Here is an 18,258-nt window from a genome sequence, read left to right as displayed (position 1 = left end):
GCCACCGAGCCCGGCTGTATCAATTCTTTTAAAGTACTTTTGATAGGATTTTAAATGGGGAACAGATTGGCATTTGTGAAGTCAAACATCTGTATACCTGTCCTCAATCCAGCAATTCTACTTTTGTACATGTGCCCGAGTATATAGGTTAAAAATATCCATAGCAGCATTATGTGTCATGGAAAAATGTTGAAAACAACCTAAATGTCCTTCAGTAGCTTGAATGAACTAAATTATGGTGTAGTCATAGTGAATTATTTTATAATAACATACATGAAAGGAAACTAAACATATAATTTAGCATATACATAAATATATCAGTTTCTAGATGGGAGCAAGAAAACACGATGACAGAATATTATATTAGTAGTGTCAGTGGTGTTGATAATGTTCTAGTACCAAGTTTGTTTTGCTTCATAACCTACATTTTTTATTGCACACACTTTTATATATGTTCCATATTAACTAACATCATCATTATTATTATTATTATTATTATTTTATTTTACTCTAAATTGTTATTTCTGGATAGGGGACCTAGTTATGAGGTATATTAAGGCGATGTTAATGGTAATTTTATTGTACAGTCTTTGGTAGTTAGGTTAAAATATATCCCAACTGAGGCCTCCAAAATTTTAGGTCAGGCCTGATGGGGGTGTCTGGTTTGTGATCTGGTGCCGCGTGAAGGATGCAAAGATTGCATGGAAATTAGGTTGGAAAATATAGTTTATTTAGAAAGTAAATTAAAGAGAGAGAGAGAAAGATTCACCTCCCCAAGGTAGAGAAGAGGGCCAGTGTTAAGAAAACAGGGTGGCATTAGCTCAAAGAATACATGACCTGGCCAGTGCTTAACAAAACAATGGCCATAGCTGACTCGGTGGCTCAGCCTGTAATCACGAGCATTTGGGAGGCTGAGGTGAGTGAATTGCCTGAGCCCGCGGGTTTGAGACCCGCCTGGGCAACTTGGTGAGACCTCATCTCTGCAATAAATCAAAAAACTAGCCGGGCGTGGTAGCGTGCGCCTGTAGTTCCAGCTACTTGAAAGGCTGAGGTGGAAGGATAGCCAGAGCCCAGCAGGTCGAGGCTGTGGTGGCCGGGAGCTGCCACTGCCTTCCAGTCTGGGTGACAGAGTGAGATTCCAACTAAACAAAACAAAACAATGGCCAGTTATTTTTTTTTAAACAAATAGTGATGGTAGATAAGAAAATGGAGATATATCTGACCATTGTAGTAGACTGCTATTTCCAAATATTTTAATGAAAAAGGAAGGTAGCTACACTGGATTATATGTTTAAAGGAGGATTATTTGGGACCAACTAGTTAATAGTTGGGTTTTTGTTGTTGCTGCTGTTTTGAGTCGGCGTCTCAGTCTGTCACCAAGACTGGAGTGTAGTGGCACGATTTGACTCACCACTGTCTTGACCACCTTGTACTCAGGAGATCCTTCTGCCTCAGCCTCCCGAGGAGCTGGGACTACGGGTGTGAACCACTGTGCCTGTCTAATTTTTTTTCATTTTTTTGTGGAGACTCAGTCTTGCTATGTTGCCCAGGCTGGTCTTGAACTCTTGGACTCAAGCAGTCCTCTCGCCTCAGCCTCCCAAAGTGCAGGGATTACAAACATGAGTGGATGTCTTTGCTAGACTGTCATATTGCAATCTTTGTGTGTGTGTGATGGAGTCTTGTGTTCCCCAGGCTGGTCTCAAACTCTAAACTCTAAATTCTTAGACTCAAGCGATCCTTTTTCCTCAGCCTCTCAGTAGTTGGGTTACAAGCGTGCACCACTGTGCCCAGCCTTATCAAATATTTTTTTAAAATCTGTAAAATTTACAATCAAGAGATCTTATCTATTCAATCTGTGTTTGGATATTATTTTAATATTTATTGCCACTTTAACACATTTTACTGTTACATATTTTCATTTCAATGTCTCTTAGTTCCACCATTTTTTTTCTTTTTTGAGTTGGAGTCTCACTCTGTCGCCGAGGCTGGAGTGCAGTGGCATGCTCCCGGCCACCGCAGCCTCGACCTGCTAGACTCAGACGATCCTTCAGCCTTAGCCTTCCAGGTAGCTAGAACTACAGGTGTGCGCTACCATGCCCAGTTAACTTTTTGATTTATTATAAAGACGATGTTTCGCCAAGTTACCCAGACTGGTCTCAAATCCCTGGGCTCAGGCAATCCTCTCACCTTGGCCTCCCAAAGTGCTGGGATTACAGACTTGAGCCACTGCGCCCGGCCTAGTCTCTCCATTTTATAGACTTTGCAGAGTATTGCTGGGGTTGTTCTGCTGGTCACAGAAAATAAATTGATGCTTGGATTTTTTGTTTGGGGGATTTGGTATGGTTTGTTACAGATCTGTATAGTTCTCAGCTATTTGGTGAAAATGAGAACAGCTGACATGGGAAGAATGTGGATTGTTGTAAAAAAACAAAAACAAAATAAAAACCTGGAATAGATGCAGAACTAATTATTGGCAAAGAGAGTCAAAGACATCTAAAAACAGGGAAATGATGATTTGCTCCTATCCCCAGTCTTTGGCCCTTAGTTCAGAACTGAATTTACTTTAACATAATTTTGTTCTTTTATCTGCTTATCGGCCTGCTTTCTTACCTTTGATTAGAAAGGTTATAGATTGTGCATCCAGTTTTATCTATATGCTATCATTCCTACAGAGACAATGGGAAGCTTATTTGCCCTAAACTCCAGGACTGCATAAAATAGTGACCAAATTCCAAAGAACCACTGTAGCTTTTGGTAAAACATGAAGTTTTAAATCTCACTAAAATTACTATACTGCAAGATATTTTACCCCATAAACTCTTCACTGTGATGCACTATTTTTAGCTGCTTTTTGCATTTTTGTGATTTGGAGATCATGGCCATTTTATCTCAAGAAAGTTTTCCAACACGGTTAAAGCACAAACCTAATTATTGATTGCAAAAAGCAAATTAAGTCAATGGAGTATGTAAGCATGCATCCTTTTGGTAGCTCACAGTGAGTCAGGGTCAGGGAAGATTAACTGGAATAGTAGTTTCTAGACAAGAGCCAATCAATTTAATTTTTTTTTTAATTTTATTTTTTACAGTATAACGTGACATTCATAGAGTCAGTCAATTTAAGAAAAGAAAGACTAGGGGTGCTAAAATAGGTTTGTTTATATTGCTAATTAAGGACCTTAAAATTGTTACCATCATTTTATAATAAATATTTTAATTAACAGAAAAGTAGGAGGAGAAAAACTAGCCAGGTGTGGCAGCATGCACCTATAGTCCCAGCTACTTGGGATGCTGAGGACAAAGGATCACCTGAGCTCAGAAGACTGTGGTTAGCTATGATTGAGCCACTCGCTGCACTCCAACCTGTGTAACGGAGTCACACCCCCAACTCAAAAGCAAACAAACAAAAACCATTTATTGATGGTACATAAAGTGGTATATGATATAAACAGTGGTATTTTTAAAATAATTAATTAATGAATTAATCTGTATATGGAGAGAGAGAGAGAGACAGAGACTCACTGTATTGCCGAGGCTGGTCTTGAACACCTAGCCTCAAGCAGCCCTGCTATCTCTGCCTCCCAAAGTGCTAGGATCACAGGCATGAGCCACGGCATCTGGCCTGGTATTTTAAATCTAGTAAAATTCTAAAATACAATAATAAAGAGGTAGAAGTGAAAGGACTTAGATGTAGAAAATAAGAGAAAGCTAGAATCAAAGTTTTCATAGCTTTTAGTATTGTATTTTGTTTTCTTCACTTTTAGAATTTGCAGGCCTTCTTATTTGATAGTGGTTAATTTTGTAAATTTAATAAACTAACTCCCCAATTAGTGGATATTTAGGTTGTAATTTTCTTTTGGCTGTTATAGATAAGTGATAACACTGAACAGTTTTTATTTAGAATTAGGGAAAATATAGATTTAATAGAGTTTTCAATAAGTGTGTTTAACAGAACTGAGTAGTAAATTGTTTAAGGTACTGGTGGATGATACCTTATGAATGTCACGGCTCTTTTAATGTAGTGTCTTGAAGTCATCTTACTTGGAACTTAGGCTCTAGTGTCAGAAGATGAGATTAGGCTGGAAGATATTTGAAATTGTTATGTAATTACAATATCTGTGATGTTTTTGGTAAATGGCCTTGTACAGAAGTGTATATGATGTGTGATATATACTGTATTTAGTAGTGTATCATTCCATAAGGTGAATGATATTCACCAGATGAAATCAGTTGAATTTTTTAAAATTTTGTTTTAAAGATGTGGAGTACAATTCAGGATTAGGTATGCAAGTGATCATTGTACAGGTAAAAGTTTGGGCCTCCCTTTGGTCCCCACTTTGCCTGGTTTGAGATCAGGTACCCTTATTGCTGTTGTGTCCCTCCCCCAATCCCAGCAGTATCTGATCGCTATGACCAGTCCCTTTCTTATAGTATTATGGTAAATGTTCAGGGTCTACCTATGAGTGAAAATATGTGGTACTCTGTTCTTAGTTGAATGTTTTGATGCCAGGAACATCAGCAAATTTAGAGGAGAGTCATACTTCCTGATTCTTCTGTTTCTCATCATCTTTGTATAGATAATATAGTTTCTTCCAGTTCTTTATCAGTCAGTATTTTTCTATGGCCTTACATTTCTTTCTGATATTTAACTGTTCACTCTGGTCTGAAAATATTAAATGACAGGCTGGGCTCCGTGGCTCAGCCTGTAATCCCAGCACTTTGGGAGCCCGGGGTGAGTGGATTGCGTGAGCCCGCATGTTCGAGACCCACCTGGGCAACTTGGCAAGACCTCATCTCTACAATAAATAAAAATTAGCCGGGTGTGGTAGCATGCACCTGTAGTTCCGGCTACTTGGAAGACTGAGGCGGAAGGATCGCAGGAGCCCAGTAGGGCTAGGCTGCGGTAGCCAGGAACGTGCCACTGCACTCCAGTCTGGGCGACAGAGTGAGACTCCAACTCAAAAAAAAAAAAAGAAAGAAAGAAAAGAAAACATTGAATGACAAATTTCAAAATTAAACAATTCATACATAAGTTTTAAATTGTGTGCCAGCCAGGCTCGGTGGCTCAGCCTGTAATCCCGCGCCTTGGGAGGCTGAGGTGAGTGGATTGCCTGAGTTCGTGGGTTCGAGACCCACCTGGGCAAGTTGGTGAGACCTCATCTCTACAATAAATCAAAAATTAGCCAGACGTGGTAGTACGCGCCTGTAGTTCCAGCTACTCGGAAGGCTGAGGCGGAAGGATCGCCAGAGCCCAGCAGGTCGAGGCTGCGGTGGTCGGGAACGGCCACTGCACTCCAGTCTGGGCGACAGAGTGAGACTCCAACTCAAAAAAAAAAAACTGTGTGCCATGCTGAGTAGCCTAATGAAATCTCATGCCGTCCCACCTAGGGCATGAGTCCTCCCTTTGTCCAGTGTATCCTCAATGTTGACACAACCTGCCTGCCCCTTAGTAACTGAGTAGCTGGCTCTGTTACCAGATGGACTGCCTTGGTGTCTCAGAACTTGTGTTCAGGTATCCTTTATTTTACTTAATCATAGCCCCAGAGTGCAAGTGTAGTGATGTGGACAGTTGTTTATGCCAAAGCAAAGCTGTAAAGTACATCTTGTAAATGAAAAGATGAAAGATCTCAACTTAATAATAGGAAAAAATTGCATGCTTACATTGCTAAGATCTATGTGGGCAACTTGGCGAGACCTCATCTCTACAATAAATCAAAAATTAGCCGGGCGTGGTAGCGCGTGCCTGTAGTTCCAGCTACTTGGAAGGCTGAGGCGGAAGGATCACCGGAGCCCAGCAGGTCGAGGCTGCGGTGGCCGGGAGCGGCCACTGCACTCCAGTCTGGGCGACAGAGTAAGACTCCAACTCAAAAAAAAAAAGAATGAATCTTCTATCTGAAATTGTGAAGAAGGAAAAAGAAATCTGTGCTCTCATGCCTTAAACTGCGGAAGTTATGGCCACAGTGCATAAGTGCTTAGTTTACAATGAAAAGTGCATTAAATTTGTGGGTGGAAGATACGAACAGAAACATGTTCCAGTTGATGAAAGTCTGGTTTGACACTCTACTGTTTCAAGCATCCACTAAGATGTAACATATCCCCTGAGGATAAGGGGGGATTACTGTAAATTTTTTTGTTCCTGAACACTTGTTTAACTTTGTTGTTAATTGTTTTCTCTTCTTCACTCTGGCTAAGTACTTACAGGTGAATTCTTTTAAGTTAAATACAAATATCTGACCTCTAATAACCTAAATCTCTTCATACCTCTGATTTCTGTAGCAGGATTTTCTTTGTACTTCATTCTAGCGGGCATATGGTATTCATATAATGCTTTGGTTGTTGGGAGTGGCACATACAGTGCCAAGGTTCTTTTTTTGTTTGAGTCAGAGTCTCACCCAGGCTGTACTGCAGTGGCACGCTCATGGCCACCCTATCGTCAACCTGCTGGGCTCAGCTGATCCTTCTGCCTCAGCCTTCCAAGTAGCCGGAACTACAGGCGCCAGCTACCATGCCTGGCTAATTTTTTATTTATTGTAGAGACAAGATCTCTCCAAGTTGCCCGGGCTGGTCTCAAACCCGTGGACTCAGGCAATCCACGTGCCTCGGCCTCCCAAAGTGCTGGGATTACAGACTTGATCCACTACGCTCAGCGGCCAGGGTTCTTAAAATCATGGTATCACTGATTCAGTATATTGTTTCTCTTTTCCTTTTCCTTTTTTTTTTTTGATTTGAGGTCTCACTCTGTCACGCAGACTGGAGTGCAGTGACACAATCACCACTCACACAGCCTTGACTTCTTGGGCTTAGATGATTTTTGTCCTCATCTTCCTGACTACCTGTGACTACAGGTACATGTTACCACACCTGGCTGGTTTTTAAATTTTTTTGTAGAGACAGTCTCGCTATGTTATCTAGGCTGGTCTCAAGTAATCCTCCTGCCTTGGCCTTTCAAAGTGCTGAGATTATGGGTGTAAGCCACCATGCCTGGCACAATACTGTTTTTCAATCCCAACAAGAACATCATCTCGTCAGAGGAGTTTAAGGTATGTTTTAGGTTTTTTTGGTTTTGTTTTATTTGTTTTTTTGAGTTGGAGTCTCACTCTGTCGCCCAGGCTGGAGGGCAGTGGCACGCTCCCGGCCACTGCAGCCTCAACCTGCTAGGTTCCGGCAATCCTTCCGCCTCAACCTTCCAAGTAGCAGGAATTACAGGCGTGCGCTACCACGCCCGACTGATTTTTTGGTTTATTGTAGAGATTAGGTCTCACCAAGTTGCCCAGGCGGGTTTCGTATCCACGGGCTCAGGCAATCCACTCATCTCAGCCTCCCAAAGTGCTGGGGTTACAGGCTGAGCCACCAAGCCCGGCTTTTTTTTTTTTTGAATTGGAGTCTCACTTCGTCACCCAGGTTAGAGTGCAGTACCACGCTCATGACCACTGCAGCCTCGACGTTTTGGGCTCAGGCGATCCTTCCGCCTCAGCCTTCCAAGTAGCTGGAACCACAGGTATGCACCACTATGCCTGACTAATTTTTTGATTTATTCTAGAGGCGAGGTCTCACCAAGTTTCCAGGCTGGTCTCGAACCTCTGGGCAGGCAATCCTCTCATCTTGGCCTCCCATAGTGCTAGGATTGTAGGCGTGAGCCACCGTGCCCAGCTACTTTTTTTTTTCTGAACTATTAGAGCGTGTTGCAGACATGATGTCCTGTGAGTACTTTTGGCATCCCCTTCCTACAAACAAGGAAACTCTTCTACAGTTGTTAGTCAGCTTGGGCTGCCATAACGAGATACCGTGGATGTGTGGCTTAAACAACAGAAACTGATTTTCTCACCATTCTAGAGACTTCAGAGTCTAAGCTCAAGGCCCATTTTGGTTTCTAGTGAGGGCTCAGGGCTCTTTCCTGACTTGTAGATGCCTGTCTTGCTGTCTTCACAAGGCTGGGTGTGGGTGGCGTGCAGGGGACGGAGCGCTAGTTTTCTATAAGGCCCCACTTTTATGACCTCTTTGTACCTTGATTGCCTCCTTAGAGACCTCATCTCCAAATACAGTTACATGGAAGGTTGGAGTCTCAACATAGCAATACCAGGGGGACACAGTTCAATCCACAGCAGCAGTTCTGTAACTTCTTTACAACTACCAAAATCAGTGAATGAACATTGATACAATACTACCATTGAATCCACACACCCTCATTGAATTTTGTTAACTGTCCCACCCAATAATGGTCTTAAAAGGTCCAGGATTAGGTGTTACATTTAGCTGTCTAGCTGTCACATCTCTTCACAACCTTTTTTTTTTTTTGAGATGAGATTTTGCTCTAATGCCCAGGATAGGGTGCAGTGGCACCATCATAACCCGCTGCAGCTTCAAATTCCTGAGTTCAAACCATCCTCCTGCCTCATCCTCTCAAATAACTGGGATTACAGGCGTGACCACCACACCCAGCCTGTCACATCTCTTTAGTTTTCTTCAGTTTGGGACAGTTTCTCAGTCTTTGTTTTTTCTAACCTTGACAGTTAGGAAAGAGTATGGACCAGTTACTTGTAGACTATCCATAAGCTTGTGTTTGTCTGATATTTCCCTATTATTAAATTCTGGTTATGCAGTTTTAGGCAGAAATACCATCGAAGTGATTCTGTATTCTTGATATATACATTTGGGGGAATATAATGTCTGTCCCATTAATAGTCACGTTAGCTTTTATAACTTGGTTAAGATGGTAGTTGCCAGGTTTCTCCACTATAAAGCCAATGAGTATTTTATGGGAAAATAGTTTAAAACACTTCAACTATCCTATTCCTCATTAAACTTTCTCTTACTAGCTTTGGCCTTCATTGATGATTGTTGCTTGAATCAGCCTTTGCTATGATAAATGCCCATTGCTGATTTCTATATTCCATCATTTCTTCTACATTTTTTAGTTGGAATTTGACCATAAGGCAGTGCTATCCTCCTGCTCCCATTTATGTATTTACTGACATCAGTATGTATCCATAGATTCCTGTTTTATTCCATTACTGCTATTTATTTTGATTCTTACCTTGTCATAGATTTGACCAGTGGGAACCCTTCAAGCTGGTGTCAATGTTCTTCTTCTTTTTTAAATTGAGAAAGGTGAATTTATTAATTAATGGGAAGATAGGTTGTGAAGGGCCCAACAGGCAGGACAGCAGCAAGCACATTTGCTGCCTGCCCTGTGTTCTTGTGACATTGTTATTAGAGTACTTTTTTACTTTTTCTCCCGGCCTGGAATCAATCATTTCTCCAAGATTCCCTGGTTTTTCTTAGAAACTAAGATCTAGGCACTAGGTGTGCTCGTTGATCCTGGAATGTCATTACTTCTTTTTTTCTTTCTTTTTTTTTGTTTGGAGTCTCACTCTGTCACCCAGACTGGAGTGCGGTGTCACGCTCATGGCCATCACAGTCTTGACTTGCTGGGCTCAGGCGATCCTTCCACCTCAGCCTTCCAGGTAGCTGGAACTGCAGGCATGCGCCACCATGCCTGGCTAATTTTTTTGGATTTATTGTAGAGACGAGGTCTCCAAATATATATCAAGAATACAGCCAAGTTGCCCAGGCTGGTCTCAAACTCAGGCAATCCTCTCGTGATCAAGTGATCCTTCCACCTCAGCTTCCCAAGCAGCTGGGATCACAGATTTGCACCACCACACCTAGCTAAGTTTTAAAATTTTTTGTGTAGACGGGGTCTCATTATGTTGCTCAGACTGGTCTTTAACTCCTGGTCTCTAGTCATCCTCCTGGCTCAGCCTTGCAAAATGCTGGGATTATAGTGGCCGCACCTGGCCACTATGCCTTTTCAGTGGAACAATCTAAGAAATCGTTGTATGTACATACATGTACACACACACACACAAACTGCCATATTTATTCATCTGTATGTTTTCTGTATATAACTGAGTTCACACCAAGACTTCCAATTAAGTTCAATACCATGAACTGCTAGATCCCCCTTTTCCATATTTGTAACTTCTTTATGTCTGTATGTATGTCAAAGGTACCATTAATGAAATCTGCTGATAGTTTGAATATGGAGTATGAAAGATAGGAGCCAAGGATGACTCAATATTTTTCCTAGAGCCATCAGAAGAAATAGAAATGACATTTACTGAGATGGAGAAGACTATAGGGGAAGAGAGTTTGGAGAAAAGATCAGAAGATCAGTGTTGGACATACTGACTTTAAGCTGTCCAAAGGAGATGTTGGGTGGGCAGTTGGTATTTGAATATGGAGTTCCAAGAAGAGGTCCAAGATGGAAAGACAAAATTCTTCAAGAAAACTAATCAGCCTTTCTGGGCAAAAATGATTGTACTTCTGTAATAACTTTTTGTTATGGAATTGCCAAAATGTATTATAAAAAATAAGAATAAAAGCAAGCAAAGGGGGTAAAATATACGTATATACCTCTTAGAGATCAGTACTGTGAAAACTTAGCTTTTTTTGCTTTCCGATCTCTTTTAAACAAATAAAGATACAGATTTTTCCTAAAATGATATAATTCTATAATTACTGTTTGTTTTTCAGTTGAAGATCTCTTCATTTCCATTTCACTAAATTTTCATCTTATCTGATCTCAGACCACATTCAGATTTCCTTGATTGTTTCCAAAATGTCACTTATAGACAGTTGGTTAATTCAAACCTATAACCACTCAAGGAACACAAATTAATTACATCTGATTGCTGTTTCCCTTGAGTCTCTCTTAATCTATCCAGCACATTTAATTTTTTTTTTTTTTTTGAGTAGGAGTCTCACTCTGTCACCCAGACTGGAGTGCAGTGGCACACTCCTGGTCACCACAGCCTCGACCTGCTGGGCTCCAGCGATCCTTCCGCTCAGCCTTCCGAGTAGCTGGAACTACAGGCGCATGCTACCACGCCCAGCTAATTTTTGATTTATTGTAGAGATGAGGTCTCACCAAGTTGCCCGGGCGGGTCTCGAACCCGTGGGCTCAGGCCATCCACTCATCTCAGCCTCTCAAAGCGCTGGATTACAGGCTGAGCCACCGAGCCCAGCTCAGCACATTTAATTATATGCCATTGATTTGTTGACAAGACTGGGTCATTTTTGGTGTTATTAGCTCTTTTTGTTATCACTTCTGACACTAAAATTATTTACTGCTTTTTGTTAAGCTCCTTGCTATATATCTATAGAAGTTTTCGCGACTTCTTCTTGACCACAGAATAAGGACTAAAACTTTTTAGCTCAGTATTTAAGTCTTACCAGAATCTGTCTTCTCTATTCACCATTGTTGTTCCATGCAAACCTTCCTGGTCAGGCAGAAATAAAAATGGAGTTTTGTTTTTTTTTTTTAATCATCCAGATTTGAATCCCAGCTATACCACTTAATAATAGCTTTGACTTTGGATAATTCACTCCATCTATTAAATGGGAATGATAACAGTACCAACCTTATAGGGTTGTTGAGAAAGTATCAGTTAATATCTGTATCCTTTTTAGAACAGTCCCTAGCACATAGAAAATGCTCTGTATTTGTTAAATAAATTAAAAATTCTGGCCTAAGTCTCTCTCTTTTCCAAAACAAAAGATAATCATTTCACAGTCCTCCTCAGCTCCTCATGCCTTTGCTTATGACTTGTTTTCTATGGAATGCTTTCCCCTTTCTTCCTGTGAATTTATTATTTATTTTTAGGGATGAGTGTTTCACTGTTTTTGGCATTCAGTGGCTGGACCATGGCTCGCTGAAGGATGCGAGTCATAATGGAGGCTAAGTAGTTTCAGCTTTTTCCATTAAACAGTGGGAAATCATTGGCAGAGTGGATGAGAAATAATTGGATAATGTTTGCATATTAGAAAATATAGAAGCAAGGTAACCAGTTAGGATGATGTTGGTAAAATAATGGTTTAAATAATGGGTGAAAGACTCTGGAATTGATAACGAAAGAATCAAGTACTGGAAGATAATATAGGATTAGAGAAAATAAAGAACTGAGTTCTGTTTTTCTTTTTAAGAGACAGGATCTTGCTCTGTCATCATAGCTCACTGTAACCTCAGGCTGCAATCATAGCTCACTATAACCTCAGACTCCTGGGCTCAAGCGATCCTCTGACCTCAACCTTCTGAGTAGCTGAAACTTCAGGCTCACACTACCATGCCCAGCTAAATTTTTTTTGGTAGAGACTCTTGCTTTGTTAAGAACTGAGATCTTGAGCCGGGCTCGGTGGCTCAGCCTGTAATCCCGCGCCTTTGGGAGGCTGAGGTGAGTGGATTGCCTGAGCCCGCGGGTTCGAGACCCGCCTGGGCAGCGAGACCTCATCTCTACAATAAATCAAAAAATCAGCCGGGCGTGGTAGCGCATGCCTGTAATTCCAGCTACTTGGAAGGCTTAGGCAGAAGGATCGCCGGAGCCCAGCAGGCGAGGTTGCGGTGGCCGGGAGCGGCCACTGCACTCCAGTCTGGGCGACAGAGTGAGACTCCAACTCCAAAAAAAAAAAAAAAAGAACTGAGATCTTGATGAAGTTGGAAAATAAGTATAATGGAGTAGGAGGTTGTGGTCAGAGAAGGGGATTTTAAAATGTGTAAAGGAGTAGTTCTTGGAGGTCACTGAATTTGAGATCAAGGAACTCAGAGTCTAGAAAATGTGATGATCATTCGTATGAACATTGGAATTGCCCAGCATAACTTGAGGTGGCTTTGCTCAATTAGATAGTAAATTGATTGGACCTTGTTATGGGCCTTTGAGAAACTTACCCAAGGTGTATGCATGGGATCATATTACTTCCCAGGACAGTCACCTAGTGATGACAGTGGCAGCAGAGCCTCCCTTCTAGTTGATCAGAGGACTTAGATATAGCTGAGTGGTATCTGGATTGGTTGATTTTGCCTATAATAAATCTTTTTTTAATTTTAAAGATGTGGAATACAGTTCAGAGTTAGGTATACAATGTTCATTATGCAGGTATTCTTGTTGATGAGGTGTGTCCCCCGGCAGCTTCTCTCAACTGTCAATCCCACCCCCCTCCTCTGGCAGTTTCCCACTACTGCCAATCCCTTTCTTATAGTATTATGATAATTGTTCAAGGTCTGCTTATGAATGAGAACATATGATACCCCGTTCTTTGTTTCTGTGATAGGTCACTGAGTATGATAGAATCTAAATCCATCTAAGTTGCTGCAAAGTCCATATGTTTATCCTTCTTTATGGCTGCATAATATTCCATCCTACAATAAATCTTAAGCACTTTGCTTAAGGTTACATTCTGATTGAATTCCAAAGCCTCTGCTCTTTCCACTAACTTGGTGCTTCTGCAACAAGTTGAGTTGTTCCAGTTCAGTTTTTTGGTCTTCCCAAATGTTTGGGAGTATAATTTTGTTCTATTTTAGCTTCTCCAGAGCTTTTTTTTTTTTTAAATAAAGTGCCGAATGTCTACAAAGAGAAGGAGAAATCTACATGAGGAGTACCTTGAATAGAAACTTAATCTGTAATAGTCGAGATTTTTAGTATGTTCAGTAAACTGATTCATTAGTTCAGTTGTCTGTGTATCCATCCATCCATGTAATTACATCATGTTTTTATATCCATGTAAAAAAGCAGTTCTAGTTTTGAGAACATTGTGTTTGGACTAAGTTGCCTTAAATACAGACTGACTCATTTGGTTTTATTTATTGTCTTTTGTCATCTCTAGCTGCATATCCCCACCGTCTGAATCTCTTTTACCTTGCCAATGATGTCATACAGAACTGTAAAAGGAAAAATGCAATCATATTCCGTGAATCGTTTGCTGATGTACTTCCTGAAGCAGCTGCTCTAGTGAAGTAAGTACATTTCTGTTGCTCTGTGGGATAAGCTTCGAAAATTGAGAATTTTGGTTTCCCTTTTTTGCCCATTAGTATCAACAGTAACAGTTGGATGTGTTTGTTGATTCAAGGATATTCTGCCCAAATGGTTCATTGTAACTTTCTTGTTAATACTCACATTGTTCTCATAAAACCTCTTCCATTTTCAAAAGCTGGTCTCCTGTATATTCTAACTTGGCCATCTGCATCTCCTGGTGATACTTATACTACTTCCTTCTAACTACTGCTTTTTTTAAAAACACATTTATTTCTTCGTTCAGAGTTTTTTGAAATCTTAACTCCTCCATGAAATCTGTGTAAAGAAAAATGAAAGTTATTTTTCAACTCCATGTTCCCCATATTGATTTACTCCATTCTTCACAGAATTATTTGTAGCCAGCATTTCCCACAGTGTAATGATCTGAGAAAGAAGGGTTTCATACTCAAATACTTTTGGAGAATGATTTATAATACTTTTCTTCTTCTAAAGATTCAGAGTGCACATCGCCATATCAATAATTGGTTTATTTAGGGGAGTTTTACAACGTTTTTAGAGACGGAGTCTCACTATATTTATTGCCCAGGCTGGTCTCTAACTCCTGGCCTCAAGCGATCTTCCCACCTCAGCCTCCCAAAGTGCTGGGATTATAGGCATGAGCCACCACCAGGATATAATACTAATTTCAAAGTGACATTGCCTAAACTTTGACTGTGGGCCCTTCTTTTTGAATAAGTGATAAACATCCCCATGTTTAGGAGGATTCTGATATATATATATATATATATTACAAACTTTTTCCCCCCTAGAGACAGTTTCTGTAATGGGAAGTAAGATGATCCCATGTATATACCTAGTTTAAGTCTCTATTTTTAAGAAATCATTTAAAGCCGGGCTCAGTGGCTCAGCCTGTAATCCCGCGCCTTTGGGAGGCTGAGGTGAGTGGATTGCCTGAGCCTGCGGGTTCGAGACCCACCTGGGCAGCGAGACCTCATCTCTACAATAAATGAAAAAATCAGCTGGGCGTGGTAGCGCATGCCTGTAATTCCAGCTACTTGGAAGGCTGAGGCGAAAGGATAGCCGGAGCCCAGCAGGTCGAGGCTGCGGTGGCCGGGAGCGGCCACTGCACTCCAGTCTGGGCAACAGAGTGAAACTCCAACTCAAAAACAAACAAACAAACAAACAAACAAAAACATTTAAAAAAGGAATGTGTTAAGTAATAACATACATATAACATATAATAACAAAAACATCTACCATTTGCTGAATGCTTACAATTGACCAAATATTATAAAAGTGCTTTATTATTTAATTTTGAGAAGAACTTTATACAGTAGGTACTACTGTTGCCTTCATTTTAAGGTAGAACTGTGGCTTAGAGAAGGTAAGTAGATTGCCTAAGCTTTCATAGCTACCTGGGAAATGGGTAGCCAGAATTCCCACTTCTAAATCTCAAAGCCCATGTCCTGTAGCACTTTACCAATATCTATGCTGCCTCTTTCCTTATATAAACCCATATTTAATTTTGAGTAAGAAAAACAGTACACTGTGTGATCTCAGAGTTTGTGCTGTAAATATCACTATAGTATGTTTAAAGCTTAGCCTAATGTTTCTTAGACTTGGATTTCATGGCCTAGTTCATAGATTAATACAGGATTTTCAGCCCTTTTTTTTAACCATGTAAAGATATTAAAAACAACTACTGGTCGGGCATGGTAGCTTAAGCCTGAAATTCGAGCATTTTGGGAGGCCAAGGTAAAAGGATTGTCTGAGCTCAGGGTTTCAAGACCAGCCTGGGCAACTTGGTGAAAACTCATCTCTACAGTAAATCAAAAAATAAACTGGGTGTTATAGCACATTCCTGTAGTTCCAGCTACTTGGAAGGCTGAGGGGGAAGGATCACCTGAGCCCAGTAGGTCAAGCCTGCGGTAGTGGCCGTGAGCATGTCACTACACTCCAGCCTGGGCAACAGAGTTTGACTCCAACTCAAAAGAAAAAAGAAAAACAACTTCTTTGTGTTACTACCACTGTTTCACAGGAGGAAAAAGTGGGAAGAACATGATCTTAGAACAACATATAGTTCTTTAGATTAAAATTTTTAGCATTGAAATTATTTTTAGCTCTGAAATTTTTTTTAGCTCAATGAAACCTGGTAGTGAGCATCAGGCTGGGCACAGTGGGTCATGCCTATAATCCCAGCACTTTGTGCGCCTGAGACAGAAGATCACTTGAGCCCAGGAGTTCAAGACCAGCCTAGGCAACATAGTGAGACCCTGTCTCTACCGAAAAATAAAAAGCCAGGCATGGTGGTGCGTGCCTGTTGCTATTCCAGCTACTCTGGAGGCTGAGGCAGGAGGACTCCTTGTCCAGGAGGTCGAAGCTGCAGTGACCCAGTATTGTGCCACTGCATTCCATTTTGTTTGACAGAGTGAGATCCTCTCTCAAAAAAAGAAAAGAAAAGAAAAAATCCTGTGGTGAATGTCAGTCTTAACAGTGAAACAAGGCCTTCAAGACAAAAGTCCTCTGTTATCATCACTATATCATTTTGTTGGAGGGCCCATTTATTTAGAAATGAATGAATGAAATACATTTAGAAGAGACAGAATTGTTATTTGCAGGTAGTATCATTACCTACATTGGATGGGCAACTCTTTTCTGTAAAGGGTCAATAGTTAAGTATTTTAGGCCTTTTGAGCTAATAGTATCTCTGTCACAGCCTCTTTTTATTTTTTAATTTTAAATATGTGGGGTACAATTCGGGGTTAGTATACAAATGTTCATTATGCGGGCACCCTTGTTGATGAGGTGTGTTACAGCCTCTTAACAATGCTATTCTAGCAAGAAAGTTCTTTAGACAATACAGAAACAAATGGGTGTGACTGTGTACTCAGTAAGACTGTTTACAAAAATAGGCAGCAGACTAGATTTGGCCTGAGGCTTGTCATTTGCCAACCCCTAGCCTACATAGAAAACTCAAGAGAATCACCTGGCACAGTGGCTCATGCTTGTAATCCTAACACTTGGGGTGGCCGAGGTGCGAGGATTGCCTGAGGGGTCCAAGACCAACCTGAGCAACATGGCGAGACCTCATCTCTGCAGTAAATTAAAAAATTAGCTGGGTGTGGTGGTGCACACCTGTAGTTCTAGCTACTTGGAAGGATCACCTGAGCCCAGCAGATTGAGGCTGTGGTAGCCATGAGTATGCCACTGCATTCCAGCCTGGGAGACAGTGAGACTTCTTCTACTCAAAAAAACAAAAACAAAAAGAAAACTCAGGAGAATCAATTAGGAAGATAATTCAGCCAAATAGCCAGATTCCAGTTGAACATACAAAGCCAGTGTAGCTTGCTAGCAGTAACCAATTTAAAAATGTAATTAGGGGCTGGGCATGATGGCTCATGTCTATAATCCTAGCACCTTAGGAGGTTGAGGTAGGAGGATACTGAGTTGAGCCCAGGAGTTCAAGACCAGCCTGGACAATATAGTGAGACCTCATCTCTATAAAAAAAAAAAAAAATCAAAGAATTAGCTGCACATGGTGGTATACACATGTAGTCCCAGCTACTAAGGAGGCTAAGGCAGGAGGATTACTGGACCCCAGGAATTCAAGGCTGTGGTGAGCTGCTATTATGCCACTGCACTCCAGTCTGGGTGACAGGGTGAGGCCTCAACTCAAAAAAAAAAATGTAGTTAGGAAAAAATATTTCTTTTGCAAAATAAAAAATACTTCTCCCCCAAATAAAAGAAAAGCCCCACCTAAGAATAAATGTAATAAGTAGTATGTCACTCTTTTATAAAGAAAAGTTTAAAACTTTAATAGATATTAAGATTTGAATGAATGACGAGATAGAATTTTGAAAGCAAATACTATTTTTCCTCCCATCTCAATTCTGTCACCCAGACTGGAGGGTAGTGGCACAATCATGTCTCACTGCAGCTTCAATCTCCTGAGTTCAGATGATCCCCCCCACCTCATCCTCCTCAGTAGCTGGGAGTACAGATGTGTGCCAACCTGCCTGGGTAATTTATTTTTGTAGAGATAAGTTCTCACTCTGTTGCCCAGGTTGGTCTCGAACTCCTGGGCTCAAGCAATTCTCCCACCTTGGTCTACCAAGGTGCTGGGATAATAGATATGAACCACTGTGCCTGGCCAGAAATGTATTTGATATTGTTAAAAATACATTTATTGCCCAATATGTAATCTATAAATTATAATCCCAGTCAAAATCTCATTAGGATTTTATGTGGAAGGATTAATATCCAAGATAACTTTTTTTTTTTTTTTTTGAGTTGGATTCTCACTCTGTCGCCCAGTCTGAAGTGCAGTGGCCGCTCCCGGTCACTGCCTCCTCGACCTGCTGGGCTCTGGCAATCCTTCCGCCTCAGCCTTCCGAGTAGCTGGAATTACAGGCGTGCGCTACCACGTCCGGCTAATTTTTTGATTTATTGTAGA

At 40.9% G+C, this 18,258-nt stretch overlaps 1 protein-coding gene across 2 annotated transcripts in view; it reads left to right on the top strand.

Moving 5' to 3' along the window:
* The window catches only part of RPRD2 (regulation of nuclear pre-mRNA domain containing 2), a 101,201-nt gene that overhangs the window by 36,267 nt on the left and 46,676 nt on the right, over positions 1 to 18,258 (top strand). For both annotated transcript variants that reach the window (XM_008063423.2, XM_021715206.1), the window contains exon 2: positions 13,657 to 13,786. In XM_008063423.2, coding sequence (XP_008061614.1) covers positions 13,657 to 13,786 — 130 coding nt within the window. The remainder of the gene's footprint in view (positions 1 to 13,656; positions 13,787 to 18,258) is intronic.

The sequence above is a fragment of the Carlito syrichta genome, unplaced genomic scaffold (assembly GCF_000164805.1).
Source record: "Carlito syrichta isolate Samal-C Ts95f unplaced genomic scaffold, Tarsius_syrichta-2.0.1 Scaffold306837, whole genome shotgun sequence".
NCBI lineage: Eukaryota > Metazoa > Chordata > Mammalia > Primates > Tarsiidae > Carlito > Carlito syrichta.
This window is presented reverse-complemented; position numbering and strand designations above follow the sequence as displayed.